This window comes from Lingula anatina, chromosome 10 (assembly GCF_051362555.1).
Source record: "Lingula anatina isolate TDL-2025a chromosome 10, LinAna3.0, whole genome shotgun sequence".
Taxonomy (NCBI): Eukaryota; Metazoa; Brachiopoda; class Lingulata; order Lingulida; family Lingulidae; genus Lingula; species Lingula anatina.
Window position 1 is genome coordinate 4,843,584 of NC_141776.1, and position 24,420 is coordinate 4,868,003.

The following is a 24,420-nucleotide window of genomic DNA, read 5'->3' on the forward strand; positions in this document are numbered from 1 at the left end:
GATGAAACACATTGCTTAATTTTGAAAAACTATAATTATGTCAAATAATCTCCTAGATATTGGCAGGTTTTTAATTATTCGTTAGTTAAATCACTAAACTCTAATTCTATTTCGTCCCTTTCGGTTCCCGATTCAATCTGCATAACGAGGCAGCTTCCGCTCTTTATTAAGTGGAGGTAACTTTCATAGAAGGTGAAGGTGACAGGTAATAAATAAATTAAAAGGAAGAAGTAAACACAAGATGTTAAATGTCCTAGCATAAGTGTCAGTTTAGATAGATTTTATACCTGACATTTCTATTTCAACATAATTAGATTAATTTTTCATAGCTGACTTCAACCTTCCTTTTACTGTAATAACATTTTGCTTAAATTTTCGTGTTTTGAAAATGTCGTTTTGGAAAACACTTTAAACGGCATATGACTAATATCTTTCTCATTTATTTCAGGACCAATACCCCCTTCAAATTGCATCATAATACCCGGGTGTTAGCCACGTCAGTTTATTTACTGAATATTTAAGTCTGTTTTTGACTAAATAAACAATATTAGCTAAATTGAAATTGAAGATACATGTAAGTGCCATATTCTTCTGGACTACTAGGAATACTGTTATTTTACGTTAAAATATACTACTGTAGGAAGCAAGCTATCTGACCGTGAGTTAGTGGTAAGTTGTCCATTGTGTATAAAGAAAGGATTATTTGAGAAATCTGTTTTATTGAGTGACAAAAATAGATCACTTGTACACAATATAGTTTGAAGTTACTTAAATTATTTCTATTTGATACACATTGAAGAGCATTTTTGATTAACTAGGTGCAGATAATCCAGTTTAATTCTGTCAAAAATTATACTTTTTCTATAATTATTATTTTATCATGTATATATTTTCCTTAAACTTCCAGGATTTTTTTAAGGTTGGGGAAATAAATCAGGCAGCTAATTAAAGTGACATGTGACAGGCCTTCATGATGGCTGAAGGTAAATTTTATCATAGTTGTGAAGTAAAAGAAAATATTCTTACTGACATGATGGCATAATATAGTTGACAATACATAAAAAAATGCACAAGGGGGGGAAATATGCAAGATTAAACAGAAATGTTACAGACATTTTCATTATGTTGATGTTGGTACATGTATATTTTCAAAAATTAGAATTTTATATCTTTAAGAAATTTAAAAAATAATACTTTTGAAATAATTATGCCGAGTTCAGTGTAACGTAATTTATAACCAAATTGCCAATGAATTTTAAGCTTTATTTCTGATCTTGCTATATTGATTTTTTTTTTTTTTTTTTTTTTTTTTACATAGAAAAATTAGATATTGCTTTTAGCACATTTGCTACCTTCAGACTTTGAATTATAATAACTCATGCATGTTTTGACATCTTACAATTATATTTTTTTCAAACAAAGACAGAAACAGAGATGGTAGTGATGCTGAGCCCGAAGAGGATGATAACGAATTCGAATTTATTGAACCAGCAGACCCAAGACACAACGAGATAATTCGGCGTATAATTGGTGACCTCAGCAATGCTTCCGTTGCTAAACAAGTTGGTATAGGTGGAGTCACTGGCTGGTGAGTTTGCAATCTAGGACTAAGTATGAGTGGGGAGAGGGAATGGGGGAGGGCAAGGAAAGAATAAGATGAAATTTTAAAAAACATCAGAGGTTCTTTATGTTTGTTTGTAAAAATATACCATTTTTTACATGTTTTATGTGTGCTGGCTATATTAGGTTGGGAAGGCTATTGTGAAATAAAAAAAAAACTTTGGATGTCTGTCAGATTTGTTTTACCATTATACCTGTATGTCAGGTCTGTTCATTTTACCTGTATTTCAGGTGTGTTTATTTTCCTGTCTTTCAGGTGTGCTGGCTATATCTCAGTCAAGGTGGGCAAAGCTGCTGCTGCACTGCTAGGAGGTAGTCTGTTACTCTTACAGGTACTTCATGTGTAATAACCAAGTTCAAATGAATTATTATTATTAAACAAGTCTAGTTACAGTACATGTGGCAATGAATATACACTCAAATTCAATTCATATACAGATTTAAGTTCCCTAGGAGGTTATTGTTTTCTCTAATTCTTGCCCTCATGCACTATTACACACACACACACACACACACACACTCATGCACACACACCCACTCACACTCACACATGCAAGCATGCATGCACACACGCACACACCTTAGAAAACTTTGGATCTGCCTGAGCCCTTTGAAATCAAAACGTGTGATGGTCTAGGAATTAATTTCAATATTCCAGATTGCAGATCATTTTGGTTATGTACAGATCAACTGGAGGCAGGTGAGGAGAGGTGTGAACACTGCCAGGAGAAGGATTGAAGACCAAGCCAATAGACAGTTCCCTGGACTGGCACAGAATGTGAGTGTTTTCAAGAAGGTTATTTATGGTTTCATAGATTTATCTATGTTGACTGTTTATTGAGAGTTGTCACTGATTCAAATGTAATTTTGATGCGAGTAATGCTTTTTTCATTTGTTTCCTTTGCAGGCCAACCAGTTTTTCCGTAATAACATATATCTGGCTGGCGGATTTGCAGGAGGATTTCTACTTGGATTGGCATCATGATACATGGAGGACCACAATTACAGCAGACACAATCAAACTTCACATTTATCATCATAGGGCACATTCAAAACAACTTGATCCGTGAACTAACAGATCTGTGGATCAAATATGGCACCACCCACTTGAAAGTGTGCTGAGATTTAATTGCTCTGTCCCCGCTGGAATGGTGGACGTGGGGGGATGGGAATCCATTGTCAAGTGCCCGCCATATTTGATCTGCAGACTAGTTAGTCAGCGGATCAACTTTGTTGTGAATGCTGTCTAATGTACCATTTAGGCTATGCCACTGGACAGGTTTATGGCACCAGTAATTGCCAAAAACTTCAAGATTCCTACTGCTAAATCTAAGGCGTCCATACATTGGGTACTGTATCAATTTGAACTCAAAAATGTAATTGATCCGTTAGCAGCCCAGCACTGAAAGGTCTTTATTTTGAATTCTGCCTGACATGCAGTGTGTATACTAGCACATATCATCAAGCATGTGGATTTTACACATTTTCAAAATCATGCCACTTTTAGGATTTAAAAAACAAATGGTGGTAGTTTGTACTAAAAACTCACAAAATTTCTTATAAAATTAATCTGTGACATTTCCCAAAACTTTTTGTGATATATAAGAACAATTACTTGAAAGTTCCAAATAACAAGTAGGGTTGGGATCTTGACATATATCTTTTTATTATTATTATTTTTTTTTTCATTTAATTGTATTCATTTTTTGTTCGTCATTTTTTCATCTTTTATTTTATATAGCATACCTGTAGTGATTAGTCTTGGAAGCATAAGATGTTAGTGTTCGAAATTTTTTGATAAATACCCTGCGGGGGCCATGTCCTATGTATAGAACCCAAGTGGACATTCACACATGGAGAAGGTACATATTAATGTAGAAAGTGGAACATTTTTTCAAGAATTTGTAGATCCTGGATTACCAGATAAAGACAAAAATTATGCTTTTTTTCTCAAGACAAACGAGTCTTGTGATTATTAAATTAAAATAATGTAGAAAACTGGTTTTGGTGCAGTTAAGAATTAATTGAAATGATGAAGTCCGGACCCTAGAAAGAAATTTAGAGGGGGGGGGGGGTAATTCAAACAAACTCGTAGTCCTTTTCAGTGGAATGTTTACACTAGTATATATCTGCCTTTATCTTTATATGTTTGGGTTTGTATTGTCCAGTATTTATAACCTCTTGTTGGTAGTATATTCATGGTTTGTGGTATGAATTAATTATTAACTATTACAATCCTTAAATCATGTAAGTGTAACATATACTTATGTCCCAACTTGAGAGAATAAACAGTGATTTATCACTGTCCAGCACACCCTGTACATCTCTGGAAACCTACTGGGCAGGCCACTGATTATAGAGGGGGGGGGGGTTCAAGAACTGAAGGATGGAATTCAGGGTGCAACCCCCCTAATGTTATTTCTTGTAGTTGTTATTTATCAATTTTAATTTGAAATATGAAATAAACTTTGATGAAAATACTATTTGTGTAATGATAATTTTGTCGCATTGCTGTGGATAGACAATATTGAGATAATTAACACCAAGCACCCAAAGTATGCTTAACAGCCATGCATTGCGTATTGACGTATCAATTTGTTATCAGCTTTTAAATGATCTTCTGGAGAAATGGGAGTACTGTCACGTAATGTGTTTAACTTAATAATTAAATACCCCTTTGTCTTCATCCACTTTAAGAAACCTTCACACTGCACACAAATATTTGGCATGTTAATTCTGAAATTTACACTTGAAGCAAGGCATGCAAATTATCAAAAAGACATTTTTCTAACTTTCAACACTATGTCTCAACCCCCTCAGAAAAACGCTAGATCTACCAGTTGTGAGATTTCTTTTCATCAGGTTCACACTGAATCAAAAAAATCTTTGCTTGAATGTACAAAAACTTTATTTCAGAATCAAATGATGACACTTTGTCTACTGAATCAGTACATTTTATCACAACAAAGTAATTCATTAAAATGTAAGTAATTTAAAAACAAGTTTATATTATCAAAAAACAACAAATTGGTATGAATCCTACCTATATAACACGATAATTTCTTAACAAAACTGTCCATTGTTGTTGTTTTTTAACTGAACAATATATAATTACATAAATATAATTTACATATACACATAAACAAAAATAATTTCAAGCATATTACCTTGACCAGCAAGATAAAAATGCACCATGTACAAATGTATAACACAAAATGTTTTTTTTTCTTAAAACTAGGGCTGAACACATAAAATTGTCACACAGTTAACATTCTAACAAATCAAACAAAGTGTGGACACACAGTAGAAGAGCCACAAAAAGTTGCAATACAATTATCATATAATAAGGCAAAATATCTTGCATCACATCACAAATTAGAAATTACAAAATAATGATATTTTATCTTATACACAAATTACAAAAGAAAATTCACAAAATATAATTATGGGAACTAAATTAACTCCCCACTTAAGTAAGTACGAACATGGACCTTATGTAAAGGTAGTTTTGTCTTGCTTTTATTGGCATCAATATCATATCAACTAAATCCTAAAACGTCATTCTTTGTTTGAATGCACAGCTTGACATTAGCTTATCAAACAGTTTATATACTAATATTTGGTATTATTCCTGCACTATCACCCTTTTCATTTTGATTGAAAATAAAAAAGACAGAGGCTCAAATAAGGTTGTCTACTGCATAGCAAGTTGAGTCATTTTTACAATAAATATAAGTAAATAAAATGATTTTTTACACATATATGAAGAACAACTTCCAAAGGAAGGTTGTATAATACTGTTATCATTCAGTCAATAGTAGATCTGCCATCAGGAGCTATGTGAGCCCAAGGCCACTACCCATTAATACTTGACATTTACATATTAGACCATTTAAATAAAATTATTATGCAGAGACTCTCCAGGACATTATATTTATTTTTGAGCATATTTCAGAATGTTATTATGTAGAGAATTTCCAGAACCTCAGACATGTTATCTGTTGTGAAATACCCGTGGTAGGTTCTTGCAAGCATGACATTTTGCTGTTAGACCTTATCTAATGCAAAGTTGTCTGAACATGCAACTAAATACTGTCTGTTTAGCCATTGCTGCCTTATATGAAATGTATTCAGTTCTGTATTAATGTCTTCAGATCCCTTTCAAAATCTGAAGCCCAGTGATTTACTGTAAGGTAAGAACTTTCAAAAACTGTGGATAGAAGGAAAAAACTTTACCTGTCTTTATGTTGAAATGTTACTATTTTTTTATCAATGTTTGAGAATTGTCTTATATTTTCAGTGTCTAAAGTATTGCCTTATAAGATGACCAATTTGTTTTCCTTTTCGGCTTGGAATTGATAGGAATACTGAGATGCCCCTCTTCAAAAATCATCCTCATTGAGTATTTTTCATAAACTGTACTTATAGTTAGTTGTGATGCAGGTGAAGATTGGCAGGTGCTGTGGGGTCTGATTTTACGACGACAACTTTGCCTGGACGAGGGTTTTGGGCCACCAAGTAATCGGTCATCTGAATGTCCAAGGCCTTGAGTTCTCTGAAATGCTTCAGTTTTTCTTCATCTGTGGAGCACCGAGCCTAGTAATAGGAAAAAGGATAGCAAACTGAATTCTATAATATTTATGTTTATTTGTTTGCTTGATTTTTTTTTTTTTTTTTTTTTTTTTTGGGAGGGGGGGTGTAATTCAAAAAGAGCTTGAAACAACCCACTTTTTACCATCTTTTATATAGCAGTCTAGACTAGCGACTAGGTGATAGCTAATAACCTAAATAGAAGTTGATAACAAACTGTTATCTGGGAGAGCATGATCAGCATCTTGCTTTTAACTACCTAAAATAAATGGATAAGACTTTTTTGGTATCTACTGTACCTGTAGTTTGGCCATCTGTTCTCTTTGCATTTGTTTTGTGCTTTCTTGTTTACTTTTCACATCCAGCTTCAGCTGATGTTCCAGCTGCAGTCTGATAAAAAAGACATAAAAATAAAAATTAAAAGAGATTTGTTGAAATTGAATACAAACATACATACCTGAAAATAAGCTTGTACATTATCATATGATATCTTGTCAAAGTACACATAACTCATTATGCCAAATCTCACAATAATTATCATGTCTAAATCTAATTAAATAGTATCAATGGAATCGTCATGCACCACCAAACTTTGTGTACTTTGAGTTACAAACGAGCACACATAGATAGTGAACATTGTGACATAGAGTAGTTAAACTGCTGGTTACAAGAAGCAAGTTACCAATAGAAATGCCTTTAGTGTACAATGTCAATCTGATTATGTTTTGTAGAAGTTTTACATACAAAATTATTATTATTATTATTATTATTATTATTATTATTATTAAAATAAAAATAAAAATGAGTTACCTTTCCATTGTTTGGTCATGTACCAGTTTCTCAAGTGCCATCTTTTGTTCTGAAGTGGAACATTTGTATATTGATGATATTTTAATACTTTAAAAAGAACCATTAGTTGGCACATATGACTGGCACATTAGTTGGCACATAAAACAACTGTTACAGTACCTTTTATAAGATTTGTGTAGCCTTCTTAGACATGGGTCTTCATTTAAAAGGCTTCTGAACACAGTCATTTACTGTGGGACTAAACACTTAATTTGGACAGAGGGTGCATGGGCAAACATCAAAATTAAAATCAGAGAAAGTTAATGTCTGCGTTCTAAAGAAAAATCATAAATTAAAATAAATATACCTAGTTCTGCTCTCTCCATTTCTGCCTTCAATGTTGCATCTACCATGTTTTGGTTTTGTTCTTCTGTTTCAAACTACAAAAATTTTAAAAAGTCAATAAACATTACATAGGCACATAAAAGGTAAATAAGCATAATACCTGCTATTAAATGTTGCTGCAATTTTTAAACTTCATTGCAGTTATGTATCACTGTCGTGCAATGTGTCACAATTAAAACGTTAAAACACAAACAAATTGAAATGTTTAAGATAAACCACATGGGTAAAAACATCTGATAAGTAAAAAGCTAAAAAAATCAAGAAAACAATAGTTAATCAAGCAAAAAAGTATAGAAAACGTTATCCATATAAGTTTTAAGAGAGTATTCCCCTCAGTAAAGCAGACTTGAAAAACTTCTTGTAAATTCACCATCCCACACAAAAAAAGTTTGATATGTGACAAAAGAAGAATCATGAAATATTCAAGACAAAGAAATCAGGTACCTGTATTTTGAGTCTAGTTCTCTTCTCCACCGAGCTGTCATGAAGAACCTGTAGCTTGTCCCAAGCGAAGTAACCCCTGTAGACGACCTTGGAAACGGAGTAACCAATAGCTTTGCAGCGTTCCAGAAGGCGAGGGTATGACGATAAATTGTTCAACTCGTTGGATTTTTCAACAAATTCCATATACCTATGAACGGATTGGAGACATGAAAAGATTTACCAACACAGTATACAGCAGTAAGAGTGTGTCCACACACAGAACAAACTTGGATTGAAAATGGGCTAAAATACAGCTGAATGCAAACACATTCTAAGACCAACTCCATGAAGTATAAGTAACACTGATCGGTCACACCCAACTATTTTGTATTTTCATGTTAACGGTAAGAGAGGCTGCTTAATAAGTAAGTGAGAAGGTTACTTCAGGAAATTACATGACTGGTAAAACTTCTTTAACTGAAATCAAACCTTCTACCTAACACGAGTTGAAGTCTAAAGAGAAAAAACAGCATACTTACGTAAGTTTTGCAGCAAAGGCCACAACATCAGCACAAAGACAACTGAAAAAAAAGAAATATGTTTTATTTACAGTTTAACATATTAATTTATAATTGCTTTCCTTTCAAATTGAGAATATTTGTAATTAAGGTATTATTCATCAATTGTTTGAAGGACCCAACATGACTGAAAAACATTCTAGAGAGAAAAGATAGAGATATATTGAAATGTATCACCATCCACTTACTTGATAAAATCTGCCATTGGGTCCATAGTTGATGTTAACTATAACACAAGTAAAAAAATAATTACATCACATAATTTAAAGAGAAAAAAACATCAATGATGTAAACTTCTACTCTGGTAATTAGGATTTGAATTTCATGTTCTAATATGTTGAATTAATATAGTAGACTATGTGAAAAGAACGTTCTATTAATCATATACTTTTAAACTCCTGGCACATTACCATGTATAACTCTAAATGGTAATCATGAAACTGTACAGGAAAACTGCCTGTGCATAAAAAACGGCCTTCTGTACAAAAGACTTGTGCATACCATGAGTTCTATATCTGTGAGTTCGTAAAACATCATCAGTTTAACCCGCATCACTGCATGGTCAGCTGTACGGACTTCATCCACCTGAAAAAAAAAACACATTAAATATTAAAAAGGTAGCCTATTCTGAACTTTCCCTGCCAAATCTAATTTTCCAAGGGAGTGGAGACGCAATATTTATCTCTCCTACTCAAAAGAAATTGCTCAACTCTTCCCTGCACACAGATTTGATGTTTTACACCATTTCTGATTCAGTAATTTAGTTTTAAGTAGCTTTTAAGAATATATAGACAGAGCCAACAATTCTCTGTACATTTCAAATACAGATAGTGTACCTTTGAGACAAAACAGATACTTATACACAATCTTGCAATTAATTAGTACTTACATTATAATAGAACTGGTCAGGGATCACCTGCAGTTTGGTAAATTTCAAACTTTTGGGAATTTTTCTTGTCTTGTTATCTGGGTCAGTCCCGTGCCAGCAGAATTCATGCAACCTGTATAAATATAAAAATGGTAATTTCTTAACAACAAGAATTTGTGCCAACACAAGTCATGCAACCTGACATACTTAATATAAACATGGAAATTACTTATATAACTCAAACTCCTCAATAATAACAAACATTAAACCATTACAGTAGTTATGGCCTAAGACACTCACAAAAAAAATTAAATTGAAATATCACATTTTCTTCAGCATAAGAAGAAAAATGTTTTGTTTTTGATGAAAATGTACATATGTGGTAAAAAGAAGCAATCAAGGTCAACAAAATGCATAAATTGCACCATTTCTAATGAATTTCTCCCCAGGAAGGGAAGATGGAGTGCGGATAAGAGGTTTTAAACATTAAAACCTGTTTCTCCCCTTCAAGAAATCCTGAATCTGTCACTGTCAAATCTGATCCTTACCATTCATTGGCCTTGGGTATGAACACACAAGGACCATGCTGCAGATATCGTCCAACTTGTTTTGTGTCTGCGCTGTATTTGTACACCACCACCAACTCGTTAGCATCCAGAGAAATCCCAGAACGCACCTTGATATCACTGTGACACATGGGGTTTCTGAACAACCAGCAAGGGCTGAAATTAGCATATCATTTACATATGATTAGCGTATCAGACTCCATCTTCATATCCCTGCGACATGCAAACCTGTTTGAGACTCTCTTTTTCAGAAACCAAGAAAGAAGCATTTTGCTTTCAATAAGTTAAAAAGCATTTGTAAAATATAACTAGGTTTCACATGGACACTGGTCTTTAGTATGGCCAAGCCATTGCAACAAGTTGATGCTCACTTTCAGTGATAAAGTGTAAGATTTTTAACACACTTAAAGTGGAATATGTAAATCACTGCTTACTGAACTTATATGAAGAAAAGCAATACTTTTGATCATTTTTTTCCTCACTAAATCTGACCCCTTAATTAGGTCGATATATTAGTAATAAAATGATTTCTTACCCAGGTTTGTGCTCCACTCTGCCATCTTTATACTGGATAATGAGGTAATGATTCTGATCTGCAGAAAACCTCCTCAGCAAGGTAAACTTCTCTCTGAAGAGAAATATCTAAAAAAAAAAACAAACAAAGTGTGGATTTAGTGGAGGAAAATGTGTAAAAGAAGAAATTATCTTAAAAGAGGGGAAATCAGAACAAATGCTAAAATATGATGACTAGCTAAACTACAAACTCACCTACAATTACTTCAAAACTTGTCGGGCAAAATCTATGCATGTTGGTTCTTTGATAAATTTTAGCTTTAAAATGTTATACACCATTTATAGTTACTAGTAAATTATGTTGTTTTTTTCTCTTTAGACAAATAATATTAATAATATTGTATCTGTCATGAATGAAATGGTTCAATCATAATTGGAACAAAATGTCATATGGCTTGTTTAGATTGTGGCATATTATATATATATATATATATATCAGCTACTATTTGTAGAAGTAAGCCTAGGCTAGGTTTCATCAACACTGCATGGATAGCTAATATATGTGAGAGAGCCTCCTTAAATACTGCTGCTCACCTCTGGTGCTCTCATCTCAATTTTTGTAACAGCCAGATGGGCCTCTGGTACAGAGATAATTAATCATCTGGGCAGCTTATACAGTGGTTATCAGAATATTTTATCAACAGTGAATATATCCAGGGGAATAGTACATCCACAGTATAGTGCTATCTAGAACTGATGGAACTAACCTAGCTTAAAACTATGACTCTGATTTTCTGATTCCACGTATCATGCATCATATAATAATATATAGGCCATGTGATTTCATTGACAGTGCCGTTAATTTCAAAGAGTGCCCACATGCATTCACGCACGCATGTGCACATACAGTCATACCTGCATCAACACACTCTCTTAATTAATAGACATATTTAATCAATATCCAATTCCAATGTCTACAAAAATTAAGTGACCTACTCTTTGGGGACCTTCTTCTATTCTTGCTGTGCCATGGATATCATACACCAGTGCCTTGAACATATGCAATATATGTATTAGCTAGACTTTAAAGATTGTTTTTTCAGTTTAAACTGTGTTAATTTATTACAAATCAAAATATGTACAACACCTATATAGGTTCAAATTATAATTTAGTAGTTCACTTCTTTCTTTTATATTATTTGGTCATTATTATCATGATTAAATTATCCCTCATAAGTAATCAATTATGCATTAAAATATGAACTGTTGGCATAATTCTGTATTTTCATAATTATATGCTATTTTATATGTAGCAGCCAGTATATCATAATATTCAGTGTTATATATGCTATATTCACCTGTTCTCCAACATCAAGGGTAACCCACTCCATAAACACCATGTTAATCAGTTTACTTGTCTCTCGGTAGACTCAAACGTTCGACTGCTGTCGAGTACTGGTTTGTTGCTGATGTAGATCTTGGTTCTTAAAGTTAAAATTCAATATAGCTGTTCCAGTGTCAATTATTTGTCAATAATGCCTTAGAATTCACCATGCTGCAATTCCTGGGTCGTTATTTTGATGTTAAAATTAGATTAAGTTAGTCACGAAATGGTCAAAAATAGCTTTTCTTGCGTCACTGATCTCAAGCGTCACTCAGGTTGTTAAATAGTCAATGCCCTGTTAACAATAAGCATCTATTTTTAGACCACTGACATCATAAATTCTATTCTCTGGCCTCGTTTGGGTGAACTGCTCTTTACATATTGGAGGAAGGACTAGTTAAATGATTACACCGTGCCAGACAGTGTTCGTGGTTCATGCTTTATCGCAGTCAATCACTATTAAATGATATAAGGGAAAAATAGTTACAAGCCGAAAAAATATGTTAAGCTACAAAAGGAGTAAGATAGCTAGAATTAGCTTAATTAAATCCAGTTTTTAACAATAAGTATTTAGGCTATATAGAAAATTTATTTAATTATTAATTGCAATGATTACTGAGCTAAATAATTAATACATTATCTATTGGTTATATATAACTTTTAGTGATGAGAAGTGAGCTGCCTAGGCCTAGAGTCATTCTTATGGAAAAATAAATTTATTTACACTGCGTTTTAATTAGGTCGTGTTTCTCACAACTTCAACTCAGTAGAGCAACATTAATTACTGTCACCTTTTCCCGACAGGAGTGCACCTCTTGTCAAATTCAGGCATAAGTGCAACCTTTTCTATTTATTTTACCAATAGAAATACGGTTTGTTATTGTCACCAACTTAAGCCGTCAGATGGCAGCACCCATGCGCGTACGTATCCCAGCAGGCACACAACGTTGATTCAACGTTGAATCAACGTTGATTCTCAACGTTGAATTTATGTTTGAAAATGGAAGTTTGTGTCAACGTTGAAAAGTCAACGTTGAATCAACGTTGAAAAGTCAACGTTGAATCAACGTTGGCAATTCAACATTGAATCAACGTTGGCAATTCAACGTTGTTTCAACATTAGAAATCTCAATTAATGTTGATTATATGTTGATTTAGCATTGATTATATCTTGATTTAACATTAAATAAAAGTTGAGACAAATAGCATTTTCAATGTCTTTATTTTGTCACTGCATAAAAGGAAAAATGCTGCTAATTTAAGTAGTTAAAATATACATAGTTTACAACATAGCAATAATAAATAAAAAACTAAGAACAACACTTTTTTTTTTACAAAACAAAGCTGCACATCGAATCTGAACTAACACAAAAATTGTAATTAATTATGCATGTACATAGTGGGGGGGGGGGATTTTTGCACACCTTAACCTAAATTATACTATACATTGTGATTTTTAAAGTAAATTATAATTCAAACATATCATTAATAATCATAATCACTAGTTCTGTAATAAATAAATCTTGAATAATGAATGAAAAAACATTGTTTTTTAGATGACAGAGAGTTCATTATAACAAAATTATAAATAACCATGCAGTAACTGTTTCAATTAAACTTGCATGCTGTCTACATACATGCAAACTCTGAAAAAAGAATTATGTATACCCCATAGATATAGATGTACAATAAAAAGACAATTACATGTGCACAAACACAAACCCCAGTATATTGTTGATGCTTTTGAATGAAATTACATCATGAATAAAATCACTCAATGAGTTGAACCAGTTTGGAACACTTGTGCTTTTTTCATATCCATATCACTAAGAAATGATACATCAGGCTCCTTGACAAGCTAATAATAATTAAAGGAATTAACAATGTAACAAGTACATCTACCAAATTAACAACAGCTCATTTAAATGTCAGGTAAAAACACAACATCCCTTCCTTTGTTAAAGAGAATAAAACTGTCCTTTCAAATATATGCTAATTGACAGTTCAGTCTTTAAATTGTCTTTTCAAACATTTGCAGAATAACATATGAACTCCAACTATAATTATTCTAACCACATTGAAAATTCTCAAATCTAATCAACTCATATCAAACCCTACCCTCTACCAGGGCGACTGATAGATTTTTACGGATATTCACAGATATGTCTCTAGCTAGATTAGTCACTTGGAGCTTAAAATGACAATCTAGCTAGAGACATATCTGTGAATATCCGTAAAAATCTATCAGTCGCCCTGGTAGAGGGTAATCAAACCCCATGTCCCTTTCACTACAATACTACAAATTCCACATGGTCTCTTTCTTTGTCTGCCTTTAAGTCACATTCAAATGCTCCCTTCACTTTAAAGGTTTCTCAGACATGTCTGAATAATACTGTTTGTTTTGTGGTCCTCCACAAGAGCCCGAGACGCATTTTTTTTTTCTTGGATTGCAGCATTCCCCATGTATTTTCATCAATGATATTACAATATGCGCCTGAATCTGGTAATACAGCTAGTACACTGAGATTAATGCCGCCTATCTCTATTTCCACCAAGTCTCAGTGTATATTGCATTGGTTACCCCACACCAAATGTATATGCACTCCTGGATTATCATGTTCATAACTGTCATATACATGAATATAAGTTTCAGTTTTGCAGACTTGTTGCACGTTCCATGTTTTCTCAGTCGGGGTGGTTTCTACTTCGTTTTTTCATGTCTGAACTCGTGGTGTTTAGACTGAGTTGGTTTGTCAAATGACTTCGGTTTTTAACATACTCACAGTTTCTGGAGTTGCACTTTCATTTAAAGCGTTAACAGTCTATGTGTGTCCATGTTTCACACCTGCAATATGTTTGGGAGAGTCATGAAAATATCTTGTACACGTCCCCCTGAATGCTACATCAGCGCGCGTCTCTTCTGACATGTATTTTTTAATTTTCTGTCTTTGTTCATTATTTCTTTTCGTCCGTTGGTTCTGAAACGATCAAACCTTTTCCGTCAGCAAATGATTTATCTCTCTCTTTCTCATCCTGCAAACTGTCTAGCCAGCGTGGCCCGTATTTCTCCGGACTTCTGTACGCTTCGAATTTCGTAATTTCACGTTTTTCCTCCATTTTCTCAAAGAAAGTTGGCTCGTAGTTTTGCACTAAAGTTAATCCTCGTCTCCAGTGTTGATACCTTCGAATTATATCGCATCACGAATCGAATCAATCAACGAATTATATCAGTTTCATACGCCTGTGCTTCTTCGTATCCACAACTCTATAAACGCTACATCCGGGTACTTGACCGGCTTGTCATAAAAAGCGGAATTTAAGAATAGTATATAAGAACGAGTACTTAGCTCTAAAAAGTTAACAGTTCATTCAAATGTCAAGTCCAATTTATATCAAATAGTGCAAATATGATGAGGGGACTTTGAAGAAAAGAGAGAAAGAGAGAGATAAATCAAAATTGATCAAATGACGTTAGTTCAATGCATTCAACTCACTTGTCAATAAAAAAAAAAAAAAAATAGACAAAAATTAAATAATTAAAATAATAAAATAAATAAAAAATAAAATAAATGACATCACCAAATATTGGCTTGATGGCAATATATATATATATATATATATATTTTTTTTTTTTTTTACAGACACAGATTTGTCTGTATAGGCTTCAAATAACTGTCACCTGCGGTCTGTCGTCGCGGTCGGCATGCATACTGTCTCAGGTTGAAATGCAAAAACTGAATCCATGTTGAATTAACGTACATCTTTAACTAATTATAAGTTACCTCCTGAATAGTCATTATGTTAACTTGAAATGCCAAAGTTGAATCAATGTTAAAACCTGACCAGAAAATCAATGTTGGGAGGAATAATTGAATCAATGTGAAAAATTTACTCAAACATCAACTTTCAAAAATGCAAGTTGAATAAGGTTGAAATAATGTAGGTTTATCAACTCAATCTTACTTCAAAGTTGAATCAATGTTGGCATGCCAACGTTGAATTTGTTGTCGTTGAATCAAAGTTGAATCAATGTTGAAATGCCAACGTTGAATTTGTTGTCGTTGAATCAAAGTTGAATCAACGTTGAAATGCCAACGTTGAATTTGTTGTCGTTGAATCAACGTTGAATCAATGTTGAAATGTCAACGTTGAATTTGTTGTCGTTGAATCAAAGTTGAATCAACGTTGAAATGCCAACGTTGAATTTGTTGTCGTTGAATCAACGTTGAATCAACGTTGAAATGCCAATGTTGAATTTGTTGACGTTGAATCAACATTGAATCAACGTTGAAATGCCAACGTTGAATTTGTTGTCGTTGAATCAACGTTGAATCAACGTTGAAATGCCAACGTTGAATTATGGTCGTTGAATCAACGTTGATTCAACGTTTATCAACGTCTCAACATAAATTCAACGTTGATTCAACGTTGAATCAACGTTGTGTGCCTGCTGGGATGCTATATATAGAAATTACCTTGATATTGCATTCTGAAAGGAACTACAGTAATGCTAAAACAGATAAAAGAAAATAATTATGTTTAGTGACATATATTTAAAATTTTTTTTTAACTCGTTAAGTAACATGGATAAGGAATTGTCTTTGTTTTTTGGTGTTACCAGATATGTAAGCGAAGTATATGCCCCCTGTAATTAAGAGAGAAGAACTCACCTGAGTCGCCATCTTGTCTTTCACGACTAAAAATTGACAGAAAGTAACCCGAATAAGTGTCTTCACTACGGTGGGACATATACTAAAATTGGAACGATACAGAGAAGATTAGCATGGCCCCTGGCGCAAGGATGACACGCACATTCGTGAAGCGTTCCATATTTTTATTTTCGAAAATAATCATATTATAATATGGGTGTCCAAATACCAACTTTACCCCTGCAGTGATCTTTGAAAGGGCCTACAAAATGTATTTAAATTTCTTTTTTCTAAAAGAACGTCTGTAAGTTTACAAAATATGAATTGTTATAAGAAGTTAAATATATCTTGATATTTCATCAACCTTTTCTCACTATTTTTTTTTTTTTTAATTTTAAGGGGGGGATCGGCACGTTACAAAGGTCTCGATTTCAGAAAAAAAAAGATTTTCTATCGTCTCCTATTCTTTCTACTACGCTAGAAATAATTACTTACGGAGTGAACCCCTTTTATTGTTAAATATTCACAACCCGGCATAGGGTGTACATAGGGTAGCAATATACAGTATCTTCAATTTTGCCGTTTTGTAAAGTGGCGTTAGGAATGCATGATCGGTTTCTAACGTAACTTTTTCACTAGGTAGGCCTAAGTAAGATATTATCTGGAAAATTGGCATGGTTGACGACAAGAGTATGAAATACAATCAGGTTCAAGCATTTTATTCATTAAATTTTTTTTTTTTTTTTTGGAAGGGGGGGGGGGAGGAATATATGAGCCCCTTGGTACAGTGCCGCCAGAAATTCCCCTTACCAAAAGGCCACATGGTCTCCCAACCCTGCCCCGTATGGTCGAACAATAGAGGCCGCATGATAATTACAGGGTAGGGGAATCGGCAAGTTATCGCTTTCGGACACCAAATTAGTCGGTTCAACGAACACGCTCTGCTCCTTCTTAATTGACTCACTTAAGTTTAAGTAGGAGAAGGGGTATATGAGCCCCTTGTACTTGGTAGAGATAAACGCTCCACTTTGAACTTGTTTTGTCCTAGAGATATGACATATCAATTCCAGATGAATTATTCAGTCCATAAGAACGTTCCCTTTTCTAAAGTTGGGAATTACATGTACAACAGTTAAAGGTCACTAGGGCATCGCAACAGAACAGCTACAAGTGACTAGGAGAATTGAATCGAATTGTTCAAGATGCTTGGTTGTCATATATTAAGAAGCAGTCAAATAAATTTTATTCAATTTATTTATTAATTTTGTTAAAACAAAAAAGTCCAATGAAATAGCATTTGGGGAAGTTTATATCCAGTGACTGTACAAATACATAGTAGTAGATGATGATCTTTTAGCATTAAATTTAGTGGGAAGTATCCCATCACAATATTAGCACAAAAATCTTCATGGTAATAAGGTGGTAGTAGTGTTTTTCATCTATTTTTTCCATCACTTTGCGTGTGGAGATATCTTACTTTTCAGAACTACACAAATACATAATACATTGTATAACATAATCATAGACAGAGAATTCATTTTCACTGCATGCAGTGAAATTGTTCAAATAAAGAAGGCAGATGTTCAGTTTTGATCTGTACAGAAAGTCAAAACAAATTCATAGCACGCGGTACTAAAATGAACGGAAAAATACTCCGCGCTTTCTCATCCTATGTGCAGATAAGGATAACAGATTAGGGCAAGGCGGGTTGAGCCACTGGTACCACCACCCTCAGTTTGGCAGCATACGTGGCGGACCAGTACGCCTCATAGGTGTCGTATGTAAGGACACATTTCACACACTTATCGAAGTCAAAGGAGGTGATCCACGACGCAATGGCGTTGATTACGGCCATGTTGGGGTTTGTGCCAATAGCAACGACACAAATAACCGTTCCTGGAAAGGGAAAAATGTGGTTTATACATGGATTAAGACCAAACAAAGGACAACATTGGTCTCTGTTGTCCCAACTTTCTTGCAGTTTCCCTGTTAAACGATATAATTCATTTAAATATGCAACAGACAATCAGTCCTCAAAGTAGTGGTAGAGCATACCTGTTCTCTTCATAGCCGTTGCTCTGGGCCTCGGGTCACCCCCCTCGTTATAGTAACCATCAGTGGTCATCCAGACTAAGCGGCGGCCATTGAGACCAAGCTGACGCTCACACAACGCCAAAGCCTTGTTCATATTTGTAAGATGACCTGCGAATATAGTGGAATGGCTGTGCTCAGTGGGATTAGCTCCAAATTTCTTCTAAATTTATATTTATAATATTACACATTTGACAAAAATGTCATTATATTGGAAACCTTGACTGTGACAAAGGCAATAACAAGTCCACAGCGTAGTACATATGATGAGGTACATTGATTTGACAGTGTCGACCTTACCAACTTTCGGCACGGCAGCAATAGCGGCATCATTGGCTGGGTAGTACGGGTAGGTCCCCAGGGAGAAGATGACCGTTGTCGGTGTTGTGCTAGAGAACCGTACCAGACCAATCTTATGTCCACTAGGGACAATACTATTAGGATGAGGGATGTAATTGATGATGGCAAGGATATCCTGGCACAAATAATTAATTTGAACATATTTCAAATGTTTTATATCAGTTTCCATAATTTTTTTAATTGAAATTATAGCTGTTGTTAAGTCTTAACACTGTCACTTCGATCTTTTTATCATTTGCAACATCATAAGTAATCAGATTGAATAAACATCTCCTGTATAACACGTTTACTGTATATTAATTCGTTTTTGTTATAATTATACCTACTTTTAAAAGAAAATGATACGAAAGAAATTCACAGTGCCTAGTGTCACGTTAATGACCCAAGCCAATGTATCTCACCCTGGCCGCTGATTTGGACTGTGTCCATTCAGTGCTGTCAATGCTGCCGCTGCTGTCCAAAGCATACATCACTTTCCAGTACGGACGACTGCCCATCAGACTTTGAATGATCTGGTCTGGTGTGAGAGCCTCGGAGTTTTGCTCATTGAGGGCCATTCCAACAGCAACCAGCAGCACCAGCGCGGCTAACTTCATCTTCAGAGACGGTAAGAATTTGGTCCACGAGCTGACAGTCGGAGAGAAGCTTCCAATGGCGTTTAAATGAAAGAAGGACGTCCAAACAGATATTTATACAAACCATGATGACTTACCATTTATTACATTTTATTTCCGTGTATGGACCAATCGTTTATTAGGCCCTGGATGTTGTTTTTAAAAAGTGGGATTCTTCTGTCAAAAAGACCGGCTTCCTGACCATTGTAATGCTGATGACGACATTTTTTTACCAGGCAAATATCAGGTGTTCCTATAAGGCATGGATATTTTGGTAAAGAAAACTTTGCTCCTGTTACCACCTGTCACATAGATTAGTGGAAAGTCTTCCAATTTGAATTGTAATTAAATACTTCGCCTTAAAAACAATATTTAAATAGACTATTTACTAGTGCTTGTTAGGCGAACCTGGTGCATCTTGTTTCCCCTTAAAAAAGCTTTAATCAATTTTAAGACGTTCGCACTGGTAACTGGAAAGACGCCCAGATAGATTCAGTGATTGCCTTTGTGCCATACTGTACCGTTGTGATATGGATAGAATATTAAACCAACGAATTATTCTGTTTTCAAGTTTTGGGGAGTTTTTAATTCCGAACATAATAAAATAAACAAACAACATATGCTTTACACCTTTTATGATGGTGACAAATTGTGATTGACCACCGATAGTTTATTATTATTATTATTATTATTATTATTATTATTATACTACATCACCAAGTTCTGTGTTGTTGTTACTGAGAAATCTTCACAACAGGTTCTTCAATCATGTCTATAAATTTCTCACTTTTCCTACTATGCAAACAAAACACTCAGGTAAGCACTCGATTACGTAACAGTGTCATGAATTAAACAAACATGTGGCTGAAAATAGATAGTGTAAATAGAATTTGGGCCCATGAAACGTGATTGATGGGATTTTGCCAGAATTCATAAATACCATTCATTGTGATATATTAATGTATAATGAACCACACTGTCATTTTCTTAAACAGTAAACAGCAACCAACATCCCTTTTCTCTTTTTACTAAAAAGCGCTGGGCGTGCATATAATAACATTCAACGCTGTGATATTTATATACCATGTAATTCTCTATCCCATCACAGTAAGCCTACTTCCAAAGCTCATAGTATAATATTCAAACTTTGTCTTAAAGTCTTTGACAAAGGATGAACGCTTGTACTGTGTACATATGGAAGGATTCATAGCAAATTCAGCTGAGAATATCCACTTTCAGCAATGAAACATGTAATAGGTCCCCAAGATCTATTTTTAAATAATTTTACATTATACGTGTAGTGAACAAGGATATATTGAATATCGCAACGTCCATTGTGTCACATACTGAAAGGGGTATATGATGGAAATGGACATGTACATCCATGTTCTGGCGACTGTTGTGTTTGTCTTCTCATCAGCTCTGCCTTTACATAAAACCGTGGAACGTGCTTCACCTCACAGTATACACTACACGTACCCCAGAGACCTTGAATTGTCAGTGATATGATAATTGTGCTTGGCACCTGGGGAAACTATTATAATCACAAAAATTATATCACTTCATTAGAAAGAAGTGACTGAAGTGGTAACAATATACTGCACCATGACAACACACCTGCTCACAGTCCCCATCTGGTGAGCGTCTTGTTGCTGAAACGCTATGTTTTGTGGATGGAACAACCACCGTTGGGCCCCGATACTAACCTTTCTGGACATCTGTGGGATGATTGTAAATTGGTGTGAAATGGTAATCGGTTTCCAACGCAACCCTGAAACTAAATAAGCAAGATATTATCATGAAAATTGGACAATTGGTTGACGACAAGGGTGTGAACTACAATCAGGTTGCAGCTTTTAGTTTTGCATTTCATTATTCATTTATATGTGAGCCTTAAATAAAAAAGTTCCAATGGACTTGACAGAGAAACGCACATTCCTGTTTGAACTTTTTTTTAGCACTAGGGATATACCATATCTATTTTAGGCGTAATGCCTAGTCCGTTAGGATGTTCCCTTTTTAAAAGTTGAGAACTGCAGCAGTTAAAGGTCACTAGGGCATCGCAATAGAACAGCTACAAGTGACTAGGACAAGTGACTTGACTAGGAAAACTGAATTGTTCTAGATACATGTACTTAGTTTCCATATATTGAGACTTTAAACTTCCTCCTAAATACCCCCGTACATCAGTTAACTATTTTCTGACGTCTTCATGGGATCAACTCTCCTCCTCCACTAAATCTTTACCTTCAATCTCATCTTTCAAGAACTCGATAAAAAAACACCTCACTGCTGGGTCGCTTTCAACAACAACACTAAACTTGAACAGAAATCATGAAAAAATTCTTAACAGAGCGAGGGTCGGGTGTTTATTTAGAGCAGAATTGTTTAGGCATAACTGGACTACTATTGACACACCACACTGCACCTGTGGTGCCCTTGAAACCCCTCTTCACTTTTTCTTCAGATGCCCTTTACTCAATTTAAAGTACCCTCCCCTTTACCAAAAAATAAACGAAACTCTACATGCAAGCAAGACCTCTTTCAAAACACAAAAAGAAAAGCTGTCGTTATTTCTCTACGGTCATAAATCCTTATCACCCACCCAAAATGAAATTATCTTCGAAATGTTGCAAATTTTCTTCTCGTAAACTTTGTTATCACTTAATAGGTACTATCTCTTTTCCTCTTCTTTCTTTCTGTACTTAACTTGTGCTCCTGATATATATGAAGTTTTACATTTACTCTGTTGTATATATGTATATACCTATCCATTTGTTTTATTTATTTACTTATTTAATTTAATTTTGTGGAGAGCATATAATGCTTCCAGCGCCTTGCCTCCACTTCATTCTTTTGAATAAACGTTGTTTAAAAAAAAAATTGAGAAGCAGCCAAATAAATAAAAAAGAAGTTACAATCAAATATCATTTGGAGTAGTTTATTTCCACTTATTGTACAAAATATAATAGAAGATAATTATCTTATCTATAGAAAGATCACATCACATTGTGGCACAAGAATTCTTCATGAAAATAAGGTGTTTGTATGTTTGTTTTTCATTTTCTTTTTTCATCAGTTTGCGTGTTGATATATCTTACAGGGTGGTTCATATAGAACGACGTATTTCGAATTGAGATGGAAATTAAAATAGGCCGTTTTTATGGACCACGCTGTACTTTTGAGGACTATATATACAAACATATATTACATTGCGCAAATAAGCATTGTCAAAGAATCCATTTTCACTGCATGTAGTAAAATGTTCTAATAAAGGTGGCGGACGTCCAGTGCAGAAATGCATCAGTAAGTCAAAACAAATTCTTAGTACAGAGGTATGCAATACTAATATGTATGGAGATAAACTTCGCACATTCGCATCCTATCTGCAGATTAAGGTAACAGGCTAGCCCAAAGAGGGGTGTTCCGGTCGAGCAGCGTATGTGGCAGACCTGTAGTCGGCATAGGTGCTGTATCTAAGCACACATTGCACAGAGATAGCGTTGACAGAGGAGTTTATGACTGTAATCCACGAGGCGATGTCATTAATCACATCCATGTCGGCATTGTCTCCAATAGCAATGACACAGATGGTAATTCCTGAAATGATGAGAGAGAAGTATACATTATATGCAATAAAAAATTACATAAAGAGCAAAATTAGTCTCTGTTGTCGCAACTTACTCGCAGATTTGCTGTTAAACGATATCATTTAGTTCATGTAATAGACAGCCTGTCCTTGAAGTAGCGTTAGTACTTACCTTTCTTCTTCATAGCCGTTGCCATAGGTCTCGGGTCACTATAGCCTTTACTATAGTGTCCATCAGTGGTCATCCAGACTAGGCGCTTGTCATTATCACCAAGCTCTTCATCACACAACTTCAGAGCCTTGAATATATTCGTACGAAAACCTGCGAATATAATGGAACGGTTGTACTCACAGAGCAGTAGAAGGCTTACTTTACATTTCTTCTAAAGTTACATTAACAATAATATATCTTTAACATAAATACTATGATGATCAAAACCTTGGCTGTGGCCAAGGCAATAACAAGTCCATAGTATAGTACAGTGATATGACAAACGACCGTACCTTCTTTCGATACATTTGCAATAGCGGCATCATTGGCAGGGTAGTACGGGTAAGTACCCAGGGAGAAGATGACCTTGGTCCAATCCGTGCACGAGAAGCGCACCAGACCAATCTTATGTCCTTTGGGGTTAATACTCATTGGATATGGTATGACGTTGATAATGGCAAGGATATCCTGAAACAAGATTCATTTGGAAAATAATGAGTTGTTGTCTGGTCTTAACACTTTGATTTTTAATAATTTTGAAGACAAATTTCAGTAATCAGATTGGATAATCACTTTCCGTTTAGCATGTCTGTTGTATCTCAGTTCGGTTTGGCTATTTGGAATTAAACCTTGACGTTAAAAGAGGATAATTGGACAGAAAGTGCACAGTGGCGAGTGCCACGTTAATGACCAAAGCCAGTGTATCTCACCCGGGCAGCTAATTTGGACAGTGTCCATTCGGAGCTGTCAATGCTGCCGCTGCTGTCCAAAGCGAACATCACTTTCCAATAGAGAGGGGGACTGTACATTAGAGAATTTATTACAAGGTCTGGTGTGAGTTCCCCATAGGGCAGACCAGCAAAGGTCATTCCAACAGCAACCAGCAACACCAACGCGACTAACTTCATCTTTAATGGAGGCAGGAACTTGGTCCACGAACAGCAGAGCTGCTACTTCGGTTGTTAAAATGAGAAATGGTCGTCCAAGTAGATATTTATACAAAACACTATCATGACTGTCCATTTATAACATTTTACCTCACTCTATGAACCAATCGTTTATTAGGCCCTGGATGTTGTTTTTACAAACGAGTATCTCCTGTCGAAAAGACCTGAATCAAGACCATTGTAATGCTGATAACGATATTTTATTGGTTCACACCAGGTGTTC

General features: G+C 34.8%; 4 protein-coding genes and 1 non-coding gene across 8 annotated transcripts; 2 read left to right on the plus strand and 3 right to left on the minus strand.

The window, feature by feature from the left end:
* The first annotated feature begins 88 nt into the window (after positions 1-88).
* On the plus strand, positions 89-4,101 carry LOC106150955 (FUN14 domain-containing protein 1A). Of its 4 annotated transcripts, none has more exons than XM_013523992.2 (7): positions 89-205; positions 449-574; positions 908-983; positions 1,423-1,588; positions 1,877-1,952; positions 2,279-2,398; positions 2,528-4,101. In XM_013523992.2, exons 3-7 carry the CDS (start codon positions 971-973, stop codon positions 2,603-2,605), a joined length of 453 nt encoding a protein of 150 aa, XP_013379446.2. In that variant the 5' UTR covers positions 89-205; positions 449-574; positions 908-970; the 3' UTR covers positions 2,606-4,101. The 4 variants fall into 4 exon arrangements, with proteins under 4 accessions (XP_013379446.2, XP_013379443.2, XP_013379445.2 ...); XM_013523989.2 differs by having other exon boundaries at positions 90-205; positions 449-669; XM_013523991.2 differs by lacking the exon at positions 89-205 and adding an exon at positions 233-264 and having other exon boundaries at positions 449-669.
* Positions 4,102-4,504: 403 nt separating this feature from the next.
* On the minus strand, positions 4,505-12,089 carry LOC106150956 (uncharacterized). Its single transcript, XM_013523993.3, has 13 exons — positions 11,711-12,089; positions 11,349-11,402; positions 10,375-10,481; positions 9,822-9,995; positions 9,295-9,406; positions 8,907-8,990; positions 8,594-8,631; positions 8,367-8,408; positions 7,849-8,035; positions 7,367-7,439; positions 7,021-7,069; positions 6,510-6,600; positions 4,505-6,216 (listed from the first exon to the last, which is right to left on the minus strand). Exons 1-13 carry the CDS (start codon positions 11,750-11,752, stop codon positions 6,049-6,051), a joined length of 1,221 nt encoding a protein of 406 aa, XP_013379447.1. The 5' UTR covers positions 11,753-12,089; the 3' UTR covers positions 4,505-6,048.
* A 4,375-nt stretch (positions 12,090-16,464) lies between these two features.
* On the plus strand, positions 16,465-16,572 carry LOC112041389 (U6 spliceosomal RNA). The gene has a single exon (XR_002886218.1). It is a non-coding gene; the product is annotated as a U6 spliceosomal RNA (small nuclear RNA).
* A 1,049-nt stretch (positions 16,573-17,621) lies between these two features.
* LOC106150911 (uncharacterized) lies at positions 17,622-19,521 on the minus strand. Its single transcript, XM_013523937.3, has 4 exons — positions 19,238-19,521; positions 18,777-18,951; positions 18,441-18,587; positions 17,622-18,281 (listed from the first exon to the last, which is right to left on the minus strand). The coding sequence occupies exons 1-4, from the start codon at positions 19,430-19,432 to the stop codon at positions 18,079-18,081; spliced, it is 720 nt and encodes a 239-aa protein (XP_013379391.2). The 5' UTR covers positions 19,433-19,521; the 3' UTR covers positions 17,622-18,078.
* Positions 19,522-22,856: 3,335 nt separating this feature from the next.
* On the minus strand, positions 22,857-24,306 carry LOC147759432 (uncharacterized). The gene is made up of 4 exons (XM_086997452.1): positions 23,961-24,306; positions 23,544-23,718; positions 23,212-23,361; positions 22,857-23,050 (listed from the first exon to the last, which is right to left on the minus strand). Exons 1-4 carry the CDS (start codon positions 24,156-24,158, stop codon positions 22,857-22,859), a joined length of 717 nt encoding a protein of 238 aa, XP_086853578.1. The 5' UTR covers positions 24,159-24,306.
* Between the last annotated feature and the right edge of the window lie 114 nt (positions 24,307-24,420).